General features: G+C 38.5%; 1 protein-coding gene across 4 annotated transcripts; it reads left to right on the top strand.

Annotated features, from left to right (window-relative positions):
- The first annotated feature begins 1,870 nt into the window (after positions 1–1,870).
- Positions 1,871–18,949, top strand: mino (glycerol-3-phosphate acyltransferase mino). 4 transcript variants are annotated; one of them, XM_046616088.2, is made up of 13 exons: positions 1,871–2,036; positions 9,193–9,314; positions 11,285–11,466; positions 14,318–14,473; positions 14,584–14,978; positions 15,263–15,686; positions 15,769–15,934; positions 16,016–16,200; positions 16,310–16,496; positions 16,611–16,834; positions 16,913–17,023; positions 17,102–17,294; positions 17,389–18,949. In XM_046616088.2, the coding sequence occupies exons 2-13, from the start codon at positions 9,203–9,205 to the stop codon at positions 17,574–17,576; spliced, it is 2,523 nt and encodes an 840-aa protein (XP_046472044.1). In that variant the 5' UTR covers positions 1,871–2,036; positions 9,193–9,202; the 3' UTR covers positions 17,577–18,949. The 4 variants fall into 4 exon arrangements, with proteins under 4 accessions (XP_046472044.1, XP_046472043.1, XP_046472045.1 ...); XM_046616087.2 differs by lacking the exon at positions 1,871–2,036 and adding an exon at positions 2,704–3,446; XM_046616089.2 differs by lacking the exons at positions 1,871–2,036; positions 9,193–9,314; positions 11,285–11,466 and adding an exon at positions 12,739–13,487.
- The last annotated feature ends 1,126 nt before the right edge of the window (positions 18,950–20,075 follow it).

Genomic DNA, 20,075 nt, shown 5'->3' with positions numbered 1-20,075 from the left:
CCTGTGGAAAACACTCAACAAATTTTATATTCCTGTGGAGAACACTGAATAAATTTTATATTCCTGTGGAAAACACTCAGCGAATTTTATATTCCTGTGGAGAACACTGAATAAATTTTATATTCCTGTGGAAAACACTCAACAAATTTTATATTCCTGTGAAAGACACTGAATAAATTTTATATTCCTGTGGAGAACACTGAATAAATTTTATATTCCTGTGGAAAACACTCAACAAATTTTATATTCCTGTGAAAGACACTGAATAAATTTTATATTCCTGTGGAGAACACTGAACAAATTTTATATTCCTGTGGAAAACACTCAACAAATTTTATATTCCTGTGGAGAGCACTGAATAAATGGCAAAGAATATCACCAATGGAAAAGTCACGATAATTTTTCACCCCGCAAATTGAATAAATCTGCTTTCTAAAATACGCGAAGCACTTGTTAAGATTTATCGAGACTACATTTTGATTAAACGATCGAGTACAGAGGATTGGGACTTGTGTAAATGATTTCGAATGTTACCTGAGTTTAACTCGCAGCGAATGGACATTGACGCGGTGAATTTTTCATTGTCTAAACGACTTCGCCGTGCCGGTTGATTGCTATATTCATACCTCTGCGGCCTGTATCCCTGCACGCGACAAATTGCAAATGTAAAAAACAGATTATTCGCGGCTACTTTTCACATTTCTTTCACTTCAATAATGGCAAATAACAACCATACGATAACGGCACGGCAAGACTCGACTGTTAAATTAGCGGCAAGAAGGAAAAACTTCTACCGATTGTCAGTTGTTTTTACCCGAACCCCATCTTATACGTTACGAATCCCGCTAAAATCTGTTGACCGCGAAGTAAGACGTTGGTCGTTTACACAAAGCAGTGATGATGAATGCCAATTGAATGCACTTTAGCTACTACCGACAAATTTTCCTCTAAATTGTGGTAAAATATTCTGATCTCAGTTCTGTACAACATATTTACAACATGAGTAAATATCGAATGAAATATGCATACGGGCAACGGCCATCGTGACGTAATTTTTTTCGACCGACTTGTACATTAAAATAACGAATATTACTCACAATTATCTTTCCAGTCACCTAAAATCGCCATGTGAATCACTTAGGACAGCATGTACTCAATATAAAACCGTGAAGATGAAATATGGCATGATTTTTATGGTAAATTTGGTGTAACCGAAACTGCGGAACGTTCGCACCCCCGGCGTTAGATTCGAAACTGCAAGAACAGACAACTTCTGGTCACTGTTCGCAGCATACCAACTGCACAGATTATTTTCCGTTACAGAAAAAAATTTAATTCCGTGCACAAGTATCGAAAGAATCCAGTCGCGACACGCATCTCTTACCTATGATGAATTCTTGGTCATGAATTTTATCGCGAAGAAATTTCGTACATCTAACCGGGATTAATGTAAAACGGAAGCGTTGAGAAACCATATCCTATTAAAGAAAGCCAATTCTATAATAGACAATAGTTTGTGCCAGTTTGATGACAAGGTAAGCAGAGTGCATGCCGGTTAATAAGGATATCATTTAGTATTTGGTCAGCACGTCAGATTCTTCATGTTTTTCCAACTTGCGAGATAAATGAAGACAAAAAATTTACGTTGTTAATATGTCATTTGGAGTTGAGTACATATGCTAGCGGCAGAGGATGCATGTGACCGGCCGTTTTATGTGTGTCGGTAATTCGCTGTTCAATTCTTTTACCGCGCAAAATTGAAGTTAAATTGACCAATTAACCTGAAGAGTGCTGCACTCTGCTGGCAGTTTCGGGGAACTATTAAATTCATCTGCCGCCTTTTCTGACGATCAACGAATTTAATCAGTCGTGTCACGCATGAGTACGTAGCAGCGGCGAGAACATGCGTTAGTACAATCGCGTGATTACGAACCAGGCCGCGGTTAATAAGTCATCGGAAGACGTGAAAACTGAAGTGGTGGGGATAAGTTGCCTGTTGCATTCGTGCGAAAGTCAGACAAACGGACTCTGGAAGCGTAAGTATACAGAAATCACACCTAGCGTCTGTACGTTTGTAGCAAAATCTCGTCGAGGTTATGGTTATACTTATCACGCTTTCCATCAATCGAGCGCGAGAAAGATTAAAGAGAAGACAAAGGAGAGCATCTGTATCAAATATCTCCAACCGCCGACTAGAGTTGGCTTGAAAATTAATTATAACTAAGACCAAAGTCAACTGAGAAAAACGACAGATAGATTCAAGCTGTCGTCCCGACGACGTTGAGTCGAGGGTTGTCGGAGCGCGTTGCATCATCACCATTTCATTTCGCCAATCTCTCGAGGACCGATGAGTACATAGCCTATACCTAGATGCTAAACACATCACGGCTGTTCTCATTTCGTTATTATTCGACAATGGCCTTGTGCCTCGATCGCGGTCGTTTCGGGCGTTTGAAATTTGAGACGAGAGGCACAGAGAGACGCTCAATTTTGATGGAGAGATTCACGGAGTGACCATCTCGCCGCAAAACGTGCGTCTCTCTACAGCACGAAGCCGCGAGTTCCCCTTTTTGTGTAAATACAAAATACTTGCACTTACACGTTTTATTTACGTGCATACCATCCCCACCGTTTCGCACGCGTTCTCGATCTTGGACGCGTCGTATCGACCAGTCGTCTTGATCGCTCTGGGCCACCTGCCAGCGTTGTTCTTCGCGATTCCTCGCCGTGCAGAGTTGAGTGCGGAGAGTTCCTCGATCCCTTGCTCTTAGTCGTGATCGGACCGTCGGAACGAACGCTTCGCGGATCGTTGAACTCCCGAAAGTTTGCCGACGTGTTATTAGCGCGAGCTTGCCTTTCGAACACGTGAAAAACGTCCATCCACCTCACCTTCCTTACGTTTTTCCGATACATTCTCTTGGTGATATTCGTACAATCTATTGATAGCGAGACGAAACGTGATCTAGATATCGCGGCCGCAGAGAAGTATGGATATTATTATTGATGAGAGAATAATAAGAGTGATAAGACGAATCGTTCACCTGCACCGAGATCAGCAGGATCAATAATAATTCTCAACTGATTATTTTCAAAGATTCGTCGATATTTGAAGCCAGTGTCCCTTTTCCACTTTCTTTTGTTTAACCTTTGAATTCGGGGTACGTCGCTAACCGCTCTCTCAAATCAATTCGATCTCTCGCAGCCAGTCAATCATCGTCACCAATATCTGTGTATCTGCGCGTAAGGTCGAAAGATTGTCGCCGGGCTCTTATTGCGAGTCCGATTACGAGTCCTTATCAGTTCTGCAGAAGTATAAAGACCACCAAAATCTCATTTTCATTTGTAATGTGTGAGGAACTGCAGCATTGAAAACATCAGGTTACCATGGACGGTTTAGTCGAGCTCTTTTTGTTCTGTGGAGCTCTCTACTATATATTCAACTGGAGGTGAGTTTGGGCCATTCGATTAATTGATCGATTGGCCTTTCGTTTGAAACGGAAATTAAAAATTCACCACAGGAATAGTATATTGTGCAACAAGGAGGTAAATTCGATCTTTTCGGGTCGAGCGTAAATTTGCAATACGAGTCGTAGGTGAGCCCAGGACGAATATTGCAAATACGCGAGTCAAAAAAACCGTTGCCTCCTTGTTGCACACGATTCTTTATATCGCAAGAGAATTATGCGAGTTTTTTCACGACGCACGAAATTTAGGTGAGAATCGCGTAATGTCAGATTTGTTCACGACTGCGCATGCACGCAGTACAGAAAATACCAATTTTAACTCTTCAACGTATGCGCACTAGCAGACTCACTTTACCGCCGTAGAAAACTGGTACTTTTTGTACGGAAAACACGCATGGAAAAACGCATAAAACATACTCGCTTTATGTGAGATAAATTTTTCGTCGTCCATGAGAATAATTTATAATATATATATACATAATTTAAGACAAAGCCAACGACGAAGAAATAACGTGCTTGATGGACAGCTTTATTATGATGTAGTATTTTTCACGGACAATTAAATCGTCGAACATCGTTTGCGACATCTTGCTGTTGTATAATCTTATTAACACTGCAGTGGCGGGTGATGATGACATAATGAAATAGGCAAATTGCTGACAGCGGAAGAAGACCTAGATCTAATTAGAATTTTTCATCGTTGTTGTTCCTATATCGCCGCGGTGTCTACTCCTCTGTAGATACGCTGCATAATCTATTGTATAAACTGACTGCAATCGTCGTTCCCTGCTCTTTTCCCATTAAGCCAATCACATCGATGCGGTGTGCCAGCCACTCGAATTAGATTTACAACGTTTATTTATCTCCACCTACTCGAAACTGCTTTCCTTTATTTTACTAATCTTTTCCTTCGTCGTTCTGAGGTAAAGGTTCACACATAGTTGTAACTTTTCTCCTTTTATTCCTCGCCTTGAATATACGTCAATCGTCTTTGGAATTTATCTTGGAAAGTAAAAAACCAATTAAGTATCGGTTTAAAAATGACATAATTCAATAATTAGGAGCAGCGCGTATTTTATTATACCCATATATTATACTGCACGAAACCTTTCTGACCTTTCGATCATTGCGTCTTACTGGAGTGTTACATTTCTTTTTTTCGATTAACAAAAACTGGCATTCGGTGAAAATTTGACGAGATAGCGCAGCATCGGGTCGCTCCAAATACATGCGGCTATCATTCCCCTTTATCGCATCGTTCTTGTACGCAATTAGGTATAATAACGCGTGATGTCTAAATTGTATCCACCGCATTACTGCAGAGAGACGAAGCGCATCCGATTTCTTTGATGCAATTTATTTATGGTTTGAAGATCCGTATTATTATTATTATTATTATTATTATTGTTGTTGTTGTATCGCAAAGTTATATCGACAGGACATGTCGCGCATTGTTGAAACACGATAATCCGTACAATACGAACTTGCATGCGTGCGACGCACAATTGATTTTTAATTAAACAATATGTACGAGGTTGCTTAGATTTGTTACATGTTTTTGGTTTTTGACTGTTTTTTTTTTTTCTTCATGACCTTAACGAAAAAGTAATCGGTGCTTGAGGACTCGGGTGTTATCGGATCGGGGGGGGGGGATGATTGCGTAAACAAACAATAAATTACACAATAAATTGGTCGAGAAGCCTTCGGATATAGATGTAAACAGCTTCGATGTACAACGAACGACTTGAGCTAAGCGATCGCATATCACTTCTTGCGGTCGCCAATATTAGTTTGCATTGCATTGCAGGAAATATTAAATTATACAACATGTATATGTATATAATATATACATGTACGGGTAAAAAATAGTTTCCATATCGGTTTCACCGCATTTGGTTAAAAGTAATTATATGTATTTCCTCCTGGCCGAAATTTCAATTTTAACCATCCTTCGATCATTCCAAACGTATATTTACTCCGTGTCATGTATGCAACAAATGTGTATTGTACGGTGCGTCGTTCACAAGCGAAGAAATGTGCTGACATAAATATAGTAAACCGTACATAAGAAATGGAACTTTCATTTTCTTCGCGAAACTATTGCAAGACTATAGTGTATACATGCATAGACGCACGCACACACCACTGCATGTACACGTATTATTTATGTAAACGAAAGTGTTTCGCAAAGCCATCGATTTCCTGCTTCTCGAAACTTCGAACTGTGTACAATAAACACCTTCGATGAGTGTTGAATTATACCAAAGGCATGAACGCGGACATTTCGGGGCTCCGTATTATCTTATTAACCGCGTGCACGTTTAATTTCCCTAATTGCCGTGTCTATATGATATTATGAACCGAGCCTGTAACTCACATCGCGGAGTTTATAAATCCGATGAACATTATCTTCGATATTATTGTTATCGATATTTTCATTTATCTTTGTAATGCATTTCACGAATGCCGACTGCGTAAGCTCCGCACCTTATGCTTAATGCATACCTCATAATCTCTCGCAACAAAAATGATTACCTGGTGAAATTTATCTTTACCCATCTACGTATGTACACATACATGCGCATACCTATTTGTATACCGATTATTGCTTCCTACCTATTGAAATTTTTGTAAACATAATGGTATTCAGGTGTATAACATGCAATTGATAATTTGAGAGATCATTTGTTTGGCATTAACCTTTTGACTCACAGTTGTAAGTATTTTTACTATCTATTTTGTATGCATTTTTTTTTTTTTTTTTTTTTTTAGTATATGTTTAGAGAACCTTTCAACATATTCCTTTGTCATTTTTTGCTATTTCTGATAATATACTAATAGGTTTTCAATGCTCGAGAATAATTGTTGCGATTTAATGTTAATTATTATTGTTCGAGACAAATTGAGTGAAAAAAATGGTGAAAATTGAAGGAATAATTCATATCCGAAAAAGTTATCCCTCTAAACGCATACATGTTTTACATAAATTATAAGTTTTTCGGTTCGTTGATTACGAGTCTGAAATCGGATTTTAAAAATTCAAGTTGACACATCCAGTATGGGCGACGGAAATTTCAAATTCGATCGAATCCGGTGAAAAAACTCTGTTCAAAGGTTTTTCGGGTCGCTGATTACGAATCTGAAGTCGGATTTTGAAAATACAATATGGCGAATCCAATCAGCGACCCCGAAAATAAATCAAATTAGCAATTAATCTAATTTAAAATTTTAGTTCGTTGATTTCAGATTCGTAATCAGTGACCCCAAAAACCCCTGAATAAAGGGTTAAACTCATATCGAGCTTCACGAACCATCATGTTCTTCCACGATCGGAAAAAAGGGACATGAAAAAAAAGACGATGTATAACAATCCAGTAAAAGCCAAGCAACCTTTATAGGATCACACCATCATCATTATCGTCATCATCATTACGAGTAGCAGCGATAGTAAAAAGTTAAGTCAGATGTCAGTGCGTTTTGTTCTGCTCTCCTCCCCCCTCCTGTCGTCGACAAATTTTCCATAAATCACGTGACAATTCCAACACGTTTACGCAGTCGCGTATATTTATAATATGTGCATTATCATTAGTGGTGGTGCACTTTGCTCGTTCGTCTCGTGCAAGACACGTGTTGCTTCTCTCTTTCTTACTTATCGCTCCAAGCTAACGAGCGTTCGATCGTTTATATTTAATATATTTTTTATTCCCCCACTTGAGGACTATGTTCCGCAAAGAGTGATAACAAATAAATTAATGACAGCAATTAATTTTGTACGATCAACGCGTTTCGTCGTATAAGAAAGGAGAAGAAATCACGGATCTCTCATTATTTTTGAGAATCTAAACAGGCGTAGTATATCAAATAATATCGCTTCGATCATTGTACACGCTTATAAATTCTTTTCTAAGTCGGAACATATCCCTTTGTATTTCTCTTCAATTGTTGCCGAACCGGCTGCGTTGCACTGAATTATACAAAATGACGAAAAAACGCCGTCGATTTGCGTACATGCGCTTGGATTCTTACAAGGAAGGTATCCCAGGTCGATCTCTTCGATTTTATTTCGTTTGTAATGTTCTGTAGTAGACTAAAAGCTAAACGACACGTATCTTTTTTTATCTGCCGTTAAATACTCGAAGGGGGTGAAACCACCGTTCGAAGTAAGGCGTGTCAAGGGGCGATTTAGCAGTTTTTCTTTTAATTGAGAAAATGACATTTTTCATTTCGCGTTGTGAGAAAACATTTCCAGTCGGATTGGTCAAAAAATATTATGTTCTTGTGGGTGAAACTGCGAAATCGCCCCTTGACATGCCTAACTTTGGAGGACGGTTTCACCCCATTAAAATGTTTAAGGGCAGATAAAAAAAAATACATTTGGCTTGATTTTTAGTCTACTATAATTTATTACAAATGAAATCAAATCGGAGATATATACGTTCCTTGCTAGATACGCGAATGACTGAATGCGCTGGTCGATCGACGAGGAGAAGTGAGTGGATCACGCCACTCTGAACAAACGGTACATATAACCCACAGCTTGTAGGTATACCACCGGAGTCTACTCTCTTCGAAATCGCGGTGATGCACCTCCCAGTCCATGTTGTTTCCTTCCTGCAACAGCCTTCTTGAGCAGTTCGCTCGTCTCTTACACGGAAAGAACGATATTACAGATTACACATCTTCTGTGGTGAATATATGGACAGCACGTTTTTCGAGTTAAATCTACAGCTAATGTGGCAAGACTTACAAATCCGATAATAAGAGTTACAAAACCAATGTAGTAAGAGTTACAATATGCTTGGATAGATCTAGCGTAATTGATGTAGATTTGACTCCCAAAAAGAGAATATATATATGTAAAATATATGTATATGTAAAATATGTACGGCATACATTCACCACACGGATGTAAAATCTGCATAAAATATTTTCCCCTGACTTCCTTTATCTCCTGTCCATTTCGCCTTTCTTTCTCTCTCTTCCTGGTTCTTCGTTGTAGACTAGCGTTCTGGTCTTATATCTTTTAAAATTTAGTCTGTGCTATTTGTCGCACTACTTTCATCCCGGACATATATTATCTGCACTGCGAAAAGTGTCTTGCGTTGGTTTATTATCGTGTTCGTTCCCACCCATCAGCTGGACGGCCGTATAGTATATACGTAGGGGTCAGTAAACCTTGTCGAACATTATCGCACCCACATCATTCAGGTATATTTGTCATACGTATTACAGTCACGGACCTTCGCTAAGGTTTATTGAATTTATGTAAGTAGAAAACAGAAGTTAGTATAGCGTTGGGGGAGGGGGTACAGTTTGGACGGTCTGAAATCATAGGTATTGTAAGGATTATTTTTTTCTTTTCTTTTTCCAAGAAAATGGAAACACTTGGAGCAATTTGAGTTTCAGGGCTTTATTATTTATATGTTCAAGAACATGTTGGAATGATTTCATTGAAATTAATATCAAAATGGTGGCATGGCGCGTATGTTGGTTGATATAAGTTAAATTTATGTATTAACAACAGTTTACTAAATTTCAAGTAATCCTAAAGTTGCAAAACAACGACTTTTTCCAAAGATCGATCGTTACAATATCGTTACAAACTTCAGCCTGATGAAATTTCTCTCTTACACCCTCTACGAAAAAAAAAAAAAAAAAAAAAAATGATTTGATTTACTCCCGGTACAATCGTTGATCGCGTTTAAATGTTTCTCCTTATTTGTTCCAGAGCTAACAATATGGTCGACGTACTGTCTACGCGACTCCAGGAGGTTTACGCGCAATGGGAAGCACGGACTGAAATGGCAACGACCGAAACGTTGGATTCCGGCTCGCGACTCTCCTACGATGGTAAGTTTTCACAATCACGTACGTTAGACCGTATCAAAAGATTCGACTATTTATTTTTTGTTTCAAATGACGAAAAAAGATGCTGTCCAAGTTTCATCTCTCAATATTAATATGTAGGTGTCTCACTGCGATTTTCTATTTCCCATTTAAATAAGATGAGAAATTTTTGTCCTTAACTTTGGAATTGTATAACTCGTTAACTCATTGGTGTACTGATAAGACCGGAAAGTAATTTGTAAGGAATCGAACGCTCTTCAAAAAAGGTCTGTTATCATTTTATGACAAATCTACTCTTTGAAGAGTTATTTAAGGTCAAAAGGTATTTACGGTAGCTGCATTCTGCACTTGATAAAAACTGAAAAAGATAATTTACACTCTAATTGCGAGCCGCTGGAATTGCACATGAGATATACAAATTTGATCTCCTACACGGCAGCATTTATCCATCACGAGGCAAACGCGTGTTCCTATAGAAATGCATACGTATAAAATATGAAATCAAAAACTTAGTCGATGTATATATTGGATTTATAGATCTAATCCATGCGATCGATATTATGTAGGTCATAGTACCGAGAGTCGGACGATCGTTATCAATGATGCGATATAATTTGAAGGTAAAAAAGTTGAAAACATGAAACGTTAAATTATAATCTTCGATCAGAGTTCAACAATTTCGGTTTCTTCATTGGCGAGGCTGTATTATATATATATATATATATATATATCTCGCCTCTCAGCAGTTTCAAATTGATGCTGTAATAGTAGAGAAAAAAAAAATCATTCCCTCGTCCACACTACGTTTGCGTATAACGTGTAACGTTTTGAGTTGATCATCTTGGAATTAGTAACGTTTTCGTAACGATTCATGCTGAGGAAAAAAATCGTTTTTTCGCGATTTTGGAAATGTTTGAAATTCGGTAAATCGTAATAAAACAATACATACTGAAATTTTACAATCTTATTTCCTTCAAAATCATTGAAAAAATAACAAAAACTATTGAGTTTTTCACCAATGTTTCGTTACGATAACGTTACTAACATCAACCTCGTGTTGATATTGGGTCAGGCGGGTGCAGTGGTTCAAGTTCGTCTCTTAATAGTCGTCGGGGAGGAGTTAAAGCTGCGACGTTTATCACAATTCCTACGAGCTATTAGTAAATATCGTCGATGTCACTAACGTTAATTTGTATAGTACACGTTCTCTTGGTTTTTCAAATGAAAAACTCTCCAATGATTATCTTAAAATCGAAAAGCCAAACTGTAATCTATGATTAATAATAAGCTGTTGGGTAGCTCATTACTTAAATTTTTTTTTTTTTTACTGTGCTACTCGAAAGTTAGTGAGAAATCTTGAAAAAAAAATCAAAAACCCGCAGAGCTAGGAAAATATTTAGAGGTCGCTATCAATTATTGAAACATTTTTAATTTGTTTTTACATTTAGTTTTTTTTTTTTTTTTATCGTTTCGTAGTCCAATTAATCGTTTACCAATCAACAGCAAACTGCGTCTAAAAATTCCGCTGTTGGCTATTCTCGTCTTTCATCTGAAAGATTGACCGTCTCGGAGTTTGGATAACAGTTTTTGCTACCGAAAGAGTAGTATCACATCACCTTAATGTCCCCTTTTCGTTTGTAGTACTGATATTTAAGAACGATGATTAAGTGGAGCACGATATAAACTAATATATAAATGTATATAAATCCGTAAGGCGCACACACAAAAGTAACCAGAAAATATTAGATTAATTGATAGCGACCTTTGAGTATTTTCCTACTTCCTCCAGGTTTTACGAAAATTCTTTTCTTCAATATTTTTGTCACAAATTGTTCTAGCAACACCTTACAAAAAAAAACATTTATAAAATCAGGAACAGATACTATGCGTATTATTTCTCACACGACTCTAGATGAAATGTTTCCTATAATCGTAACACGCAACAACGTTCCTTAAAATAATTTTTCTTCCAGGACTGCGAAGAGCCGGTCAACAATATCAGAAGAGAAAAACTCAGAGTAGAGAACAGGCGAGGAAAGTCCGGGACAATAATCTCTACAGGATCAAGGAGTCTGAACCCGTAGCGCCTACACCTCCGCCCAAAATTGTACCGTTTCTGAATCGCTGCTGCGGACAGTGCAACCCTTCTTCAACGGTCAGTAGCACTCGTCCATATGTCCCTCGGTTTTAGTTAACGGCGTCCAGTGGTCCTAGAAATGTCCTTGAACTTTTTCTCGTCCTTAAAAAGTCCTGGAAATATTCTACTTTTAAGGTTTACTGCGAATAATGTATATTTATTCATGTTCACCGATGAACTGTTTTTATAAAGTACATTCCCGCCTCGAATCGCGTTTTTGCTGAAATGTTCTGGAAATCTCCTTGAATTTGTTACGGATTTTTTACCAGACACCACGGAGTTACAAACATTAGTCGAAAAATCATCCGTCTTAGAATCACTGTAGCCAGAACCTCGATTATCCGAATTAATTGGGACCGAGCCTGGTTCGGATAACCGAAATGCAATTTTTATCTTAAGGTATAACGATATGTACAGCACAAATTTAAATCTACAAACAGGCCGTATTATACATCTAAATACATATTAATCCTCTTTCAAACACCGAACGCTTACTTTATTACTTTCGTTTTATATGATCGTCTATTGTCAATTAACTAATGGCTGCTCCACATTTTTCAGCCAGCAACAACCTATATTTCGCACTAAAAATTTACTTTTTGAACCGACGATCGGATAAATCAAACCATGGTTCGGATGATCGACGTTCTACTGTACGTAAAATTCAGCAGAGCTTACGAAGAAACCGAAATTACATCGCCAACGAACGTTTCAACGTAGAACAAAGGTCTAAAGTAGCCGTTGATTCGACGAGTTGTTGTCAACTACAGCGTACCTAGAATAAATTGAAGGAAAAAAAGGCGTAATTGAAGTCTGCGTAATTGACAATTAGGATTAGCGGCCTCTCCTGCGTTGTCGCTGATAATAATCGGTTCAAATTACCCGTCGCACGCAATGCATGAGCGTGTATTAACACATGTATTTTATACACACATGCACACTTATAGAAAGATAAATAATACAAATATACCGTGATACGAAACGAAACGACTGTCGACATCTCTGAGAATAATCGTGAAACCGTGTGTCAACTTGATGATTTCTATCGAGCCAACCGTTGTTTATACAGATACATGTATACGGTATAGATAATTTTGCTTCCCACGCGTGAAATCTTGACGAGACACTTTGCTCGTGAGTATCCGAGCTCTGTAACTTTCTCCGTAGTATATGTATATCATACCTGCAGACATTATACCGTAGAGCTTCGCATTATATACCTAATGCGTATTTGTTATGCAATTTGGCTCTCGCTATTGTTATTATTGGCTCTCAAGTCACGAGGCTCGGAGTCGAGGCGCACCTTTCGCGGTGAGATTAGCTCTGCAGATTCCCCGCCGCTTCTCTGATCGATTCTCTAAAATTAAACTGTATATATCTGTAATATTTGAATCAGAGTCAATGCGTGTAATACAGCTGTGAAATTTGAAAATATTAATTCAAAGATTCTGCGAATTTCATGAAATGTGACCCCCTTGATTGTACCTTAACACACAAATTTCTCGCATTCACGAATTTCATGACATTTTGCAGCGGGACACGCGTTACGTAAGTTTCGTACGATTGTTATTACGAAACGTCGAGACACCTTAAGGCCATATGTCGTATGTGCCGAATAGGTACGCGTATAATGTATACAACGCGAACGTGAAACTCGTAAAACGAAATACGGGGGAATAAAGACGATAAATGCGGTGAAAAGTTTTCACCGCACCGTCGCGTTAAACTCGCGTCACTTACTCTCGCTTTAACTTGACCAATCCGAACTGGTTTTATTTGGGATAGGAGGATGGGACGCGTTTAAAAATAAACAGTAACTCCTTCGTGTGGTGTGAATCGGTTCCCAAAAGTGCTGCTGCCGATGAGACGTCGAAGCATCGAGAGCATGTCTCTGAATACTCGGGTTTTCTACCGGCATTAATTATCGTTATGAAATTGGCAAATTATCCGCACAAATTATGCACGATGAATCGAAGAATTTTATGTCACGCTGTTCACGCTGGCTCCGTATTGTCGTCGTACACGGCTATCCGGAAAGAGTGAGTAGAAATAATGTGGTTCGGTGTGATGATGATCACGTATCATCGTAACCAGTGCCCGCGTAATTTAAACTACAGGGAGTCAAGTTAACGTTAACTCTGAACAAACTTCTAGGGTGTGTAAACTTGACGATAAAAAAACTGACGAAAAAATTTCCGGTGCTGCTTGTAAGTAGAATTTGAAAAAGTTGAAGGTGGTGAACACTTTGAACACCGACTGGGAAAGATACGGCTGAAGATGTGAAACTACACATTCCGAACTATAAGAAAATGTTTGGTTTCAAAGCTTATCGTGGTTTCCAAGAACTTTGTACCCTTGTCTACGAACGATTGTGAATAAAACGTTGGGTCCAATGTGATCACGTACGATTCATTACACTACGAACAACTGCGTGGTACCAAATTCTTCAAAGCCTTCTACAGGCCTTGGGATGAGTCTCCGACCATGGGTGTGTTACCTCAAAATACTCGTCTTGGCAGCCCCTATACGTCCTAGAATTCTGTCCAGAGTTAACATTAACACCTTGTATAGCCGAAGTAAACGGGACGCGCGAGGACGAGGACCTAATTCAATTACCAACCCCTCAAATCACTAGTAGAGTGATACAAGTTGTGTGTGTGTGTGTGTTTGCATTCGTGCAAGTAAGTGAATAAATGAATGAATGAGTAAATGAATGACTGACTGACTGACTTACTCACTGAATGAGCGAATGAACGAATACATTTCACAGCTGCCTCGTATTCTTCTCTAATTGACGAGTATTGAATTATAGGGGGTCCTGCAACCTGTGCCGTCACACCAACAGTAATGATCGTCAACTGTGTTTCAGAATACGTTGGTCAGCAGTGCACAGAAACACTATCAAACTACCGGCACAAACATATTGCTAGTCGATCCTGGGCCCAGTCTAGTCTCGAAAATCTTCTGTCACATAGCGAATGTTTATGCCTTCAAGAAATACGATTATCCCAGAGTAACGCAGACCGTAAGTTTAATTTGTTCTTTGATTTTTTCTAATTTTTCTCAGCATTCATGATGAAATGATTGCAAATTAAACGCACAGGAATAGGAATACAAAATTTGAATTGTCATCAGGTACTTACCGATGAAAGATTAAAAGAAGCGATAAAGCAGGCAGCTGATGAATCGGTCAAGGATGATGGAGTTACCGTACTGGAGGCCTTGGCCAAAGCGGAGGAGAGAGCTAGGACGATACTTGCGCAAATGCAGAGTAGTTTGAGCGACGCGTTACTCAGGTTAACCGCATGGACCCTTTACAAAGTCTTGCCGTGCTTCATTCAGTCTGCCGTCGTACAACCGATCCAAATAGATATGCTGAAGAAAGCAAACGACTGCGGCTTACCACTGATATTTTTACCTCTTCATAGAAGTCACCTCGATTATGTTATGATTAGTTTCATTCTACTCAGCAATGACATCAGAAATCCGCTCATCGCTGCTGGGGATAATTTGAAGATACCGTTCTTTGGGTGAGATATCGAGATGCATTGTAGTCTCAGATCAAATAAGTATTATTTACTATTGCCCTTTCATTCGTCGTCGAAATGTGTGAGAATATCCTCCACCTACCTAAATTAGAACGTTCCTTCTCATTGTCAATCATAACGATCCTCTTTGTTTTGTTTCCCTTGCACGCTTCTTTGTCGCAGAAAGTTTTAAAGGTAAATTCGGCGATATTTGTGTAATTCAACATTGGTCCAATGTTTCCCTTTTTTTTTTTTTATGGATGCACATTTTTCTTGCTCTAAAATAGATGGCTTCTGAGCGGCCTGGGAGCCTTTTACATAAAGAGGAGGATCGATCCGGTCCTCGGACGTAAAGACATGCTGTATCGTGCGGTACTTCACACATACCTTGTCGAGAGTCTCAGAGCCGGTCACAACATTGAATTCTTTATCGAAGGAGGTCGTACGCGAACGGGTAAACCTTGCATGCCAAAGGTTGGAATTCTGAGTGTTATACTCGATGCTTATATGGATGGAACTATCGACGATGCGTTAATTGTGCCGGTATCTATGAACTATGAGCGACTGGTGGACGGGAACTTTGTCAGGGAGCAGCTAGGTCAACCAAAGAAAATGGAAACCTTTGGCACAGCTATTAGCGCTTTGTGGTCAACTCTGATGGGAAACTATGGAATAGTCAAAGTAGACTTCAGCCAGCCGTTTTCATTGAGGGTAAGAACGTGAGCTGCCAAAACTCGGAACACTTTAGCCTATAGGTTCGCAGTATTAACGTGTATTTATTGTTTGTAATCAGGAAATGCTCAAGTCTTTGCAAGCACAGCAAAATAAATTGACGGTGCAGTCCGCAGCATCAAGGCCGTTAAAGTCTACCGTATCCAGTTCATCTCTCTATGGTACCGACGTTGTTTCTGAAGAATATCGTCAGCTTGTCGACTGTATCGCGAAACATGTTATTCACGGTGGGTGACAGTCTAAACTTTGATATACGAATTGTCATAAGCAAAGTATCTGATTCTAACAAGTCCCATTGGTGTTGACAGATTGTGCCAAGTCGACACCTATAATGTCCACTAACGTCGTCGCGTTTTTGCTATTGAACAAATTTAGAGATGGATGTACTTTGGACAGGCTAGTAGAATCTTTTGACTCTATTAGGCAGGAGCTGGAATGGAGTCAGAGAAATATTGCATTTTGCGGAGAAAGCATCGACATCATTAATCACGCGGTGAGTTCTTGAACTACCAGTGAAATAAGTATAGAAACTCGTAAATAATTCCGTGGAAATTGATCGGTATGCTACAGTTATTGATCAATTGGAAATTTTTATCTCGCAGCTCGATATACTTGGACCTGGCCTTGTCAAACAACAGAGACAAGAGGTAACGGACACGGTAGAAGGTCAGGCCATCAGAAATGAAGTTATCGTTGCAATCAGGCCTGTCTCCATTCTACCGAACGTCATCGAATTGTCATATTACAGTAACAGCATGCTTGTGCATTACGTCCTTGACAGCGTAGTCGGTGAGTGAGATAACAAGTGATATCGAAGTGTTTAAGATGTATTGTTATAATGGATTGTACAAAGAATAGAATCAATTGAAATGAAAGTTTCAAACTCCTGCTTATTATTTTCAGTTACCGCGCTGTATGGGAGCTTACATTCCCAGATCAACGACCCTCAGGCAATAGCTAATAACAATATAACGGTATTTCAAGATACTTTATTGGAAAAGGCTTTGAAAGTTTGCGACATACTAAAGTATGAATTTATATTCTGTCGACCTTGTCAAGATTTAGAAACTCTCCTCATAGAAACGATCAACAACCTAACCACAACGAGTATAATTACATTGAAAGAGGTGAGCCTACTAATTTGATCCTAAATAGTTATATCGCTGTGATATCAATTTTTTTCAAGTACCTATTCATCAATTCAGGAAGCTTACACAGAGGAGGAACTATGGAGCAGAAGATACGCCCGGAATCTAGATGATAGCTCTGATGAAGAATATGCTGTGACTAATAGAACCAAAAAAATTGAATATAAGGTGAGTCTGTTGTTTTGTTGAGCAATAGGAACGAGTGAAAAACAATTATCTTATATGCAACTGTTGAATTATTTTCAGCTAAATTTAGACACTGAATGCTCGAGGCGAATGGAGTTTCTCCACACGTTATTACGTCCCTTTGTTGATACGTACACCATGAGTGCTTTTGCATTACGAAAATTGGTTGGAAGGTCTTTAACTGAAAGAGACCTTCTGTACGAAGTATTGGCTGAAATTAAGACAGGCCTGGATCGTGGTATAGTCAATTACGGTAATGAACGGTATAATGTTATTGATCCTTAGAATGAGATGATGGAAATGACTGATAAGAATAATAAATGAATTGAATTGCTTGAATTTTTCAGGTGAAAGTCTGTGCGTTGATCCGATAAAGAATTCATTTAAACTGTTTGAAAAGTGGGAGGTACTGGAATGCCATCCTCAAGAGAATGTTAAAATTTATTATCTTAAGGAAGAATACGACAACGACAAGGCAGCTAACCAAATATACGAGAGTATCGCAACTTTCAAGTGGACTAGAAACATTGATTAGTTAATAATTGAACATTTGGTGATAATACGATACGATAAGCGTTGTAATTTTATTATTCTCTCTAATATAGCAAATACGACCTCACAGTTTCACTCTGTCCCTGCTAAGTTATGTACAGTGGATTATAAAGATTTGATCACCTTTCTGCGTAACGCAAATTTCCGTATTGAAAGACTTACATCAGGATGATATAAAATCTTGCCTAATTGTAAGATTTCAATTGAACTGACTGAGTGATCAGTTTTTTACACTCCGCTGTGTACTTGAATCCAGAGACGGGGTCACTCTATAATCGTAAGGAATGTTAGACTACTATTTATTTCATAGTTACGTCATATGGGGTCTTTAAATTTTGTTTTCGACTATGCTGCAATCGTCAAACATTTATTGACTGTACAAGATGCAAGGTTAATGTACCTTACAATCAGACAAGTCGGTATTGGCAGCGTCAAAAAATAATGTTCGACATTAAACTGGATATGATGTTACTTTTCTTTTTTGTGTCTTGAAGAAAATGGAAAAACATTGATTTGTCATTTTTCACTTTCTTCATCGCTCACGCAGGAGTTGGACATCGAATTTTGATACACAACACGTGCAAATCTTATAACAAGCAGGAAGGCTGTCCATAGGCCTGCTTAACTTATAAGTACCTTTTACAATAAAGTGTAAACTGTAACGCACGCACACAATACTTTATCTCGGGTCCATTAATCAACGGAACGAGTACACTTGGATAAATCATTTGCAGTTAGTCACACGATATTTTATAAATATTAGTTATGACACCGTTGCGGACATATTGAACTGCTTTATGTTCATTTAACAAAAAGATTAATGCAGCTTTAAATACCGTTGAATTTTTCCTAAATTATTACTCTGCGCGAAACTAACAGAATGTGCAAAAAAGTGATTAATGACTTGTGAACAGTGAATCGTAATGGTGACGATTCTTTCAGTCTTCCTTCTTTTGTGACTCACGTATGTACGTATAGGTATGCCATGTATACTGTATCTATCGATTTCTTTTAACTTTATAAGTGGGATGAATAATTTCCTGTGTCAAGAAGGATGAAATATTCTCGAAGCATATTCAAAAATGCGGTTGAAAAAATAAAACAATATTGTGATAAGATCTGAGGTATCTAATATAGTTGTAATATAGTCAGCACGATATTATAATTAACCGTAAAAACCACGCATATTGTTAATTGTTGAATACAATATTACTATTGCGAAACAAAAGTTTATACATATTATCGTAATGTTAATAACTAATTAAGTTTTGTTATACATATATATTTCACAACGTTGAAAAGGTTAAAATAAATTTATACATTATCGAACTATTGCATGTTCGCGATGTTAGCATACCTACTTGTTTTTTTTTTTTTTGCTTTTATCGTTTACTTTCTTTTTCAAAAGGTTTCTTGAAGTTTTTTCCCGTATCGATTGTTGGAACATCTCACAGATGAACAATAATCCGGCCAGAGTTGAGCCAATGAGCAACAGGTAAAATCCCCCTTTGACATTATTTAACGATACACTTGGGTCCCTGTCGAAATTGAATCTACGCATATTAATTTTTGCCTGTGTAGTTTCAGCATTTCTCGTCAATAGTTCAGCAAAGCCTGACTGCATTACGAACTGCACGAATTTGTTGAAGACTGGCACTGCTGCGTGACCTTTGACATACTGCATTGACACTTGATATGTCAAAGTGGGTGGCAGCTGACGCACATTCTCCACCACCGAAGTCGCCACATCCTTCAACCCGTTCAAATAGTGGACACGCATTTTGTTAGTTGCGACCGCCATGCCTGTGGGAATTTCCTTGTAGCACTCCGTTATGGACTTGCAAGGGATGTATCGCTCCAGTATTTTCTTTTGGATCTTGTCTTCTTCGTCAAAGTATGGCTCAGCGGCAGCCAGCATTCCTTGAACATACATCAATGTTGATTTGGGATTGACAAGAAGGTCCAAGACTATAATTATGACTCGTTTAAATTTATTCCTGACAATGGAGAAAATATTACTTTGTGTTGTCGCTCAGTCATATTAAACTCAACTACGGAAGACGAGCGTTTTTCCATTTGGAACAGAACTTTTGACTTGCTTTGACACACGTTATTCATCGCGGTTGCTTTGCTTCGACTTCACACAAACGAAATGTCACGCGACCTGAGTGCTTGACAATATCGTTTCATTACCAAGTTTCAAATCTGTATCAACGAGTTCTTCCTGGCTGTTTATCTCTGCTTTCATCACAGGATTAGCCAGACGCCCGAATAGAGCAGTTTTGTAAGCAGTGGACAAATGTAGGCACAGAAGTAGCCAGCAGCTCCAGATTCCGCGAATCTTTTTCGGCACCTTGTAATCAGCCTGCTCCAGAAAACTTCCCCACACATGAAGAGTCCAATGACGGTGTCCAGCTAACTTCATTGTAATTGCCACTGTGCACATTCCTGCGAACGACAATACCCAAAGTGCCAGAGAAAA

The sequence above is a fragment of the Neodiprion pinetum genome, chromosome 3, assembly GCF_021155775.2.
Source record: "Neodiprion pinetum isolate iyNeoPine1 chromosome 3, iyNeoPine1.2, whole genome shotgun sequence".
Classification (NCBI taxonomy): Eukaryota; Metazoa; Arthropoda; class Insecta; order Hymenoptera; family Diprionidae; genus Neodiprion; species Neodiprion pinetum.
The sequence above is the reverse complement of the archived record's forward strand: the minus strand, read 5'-3'. Positions and strand labels throughout refer to the sequence as shown.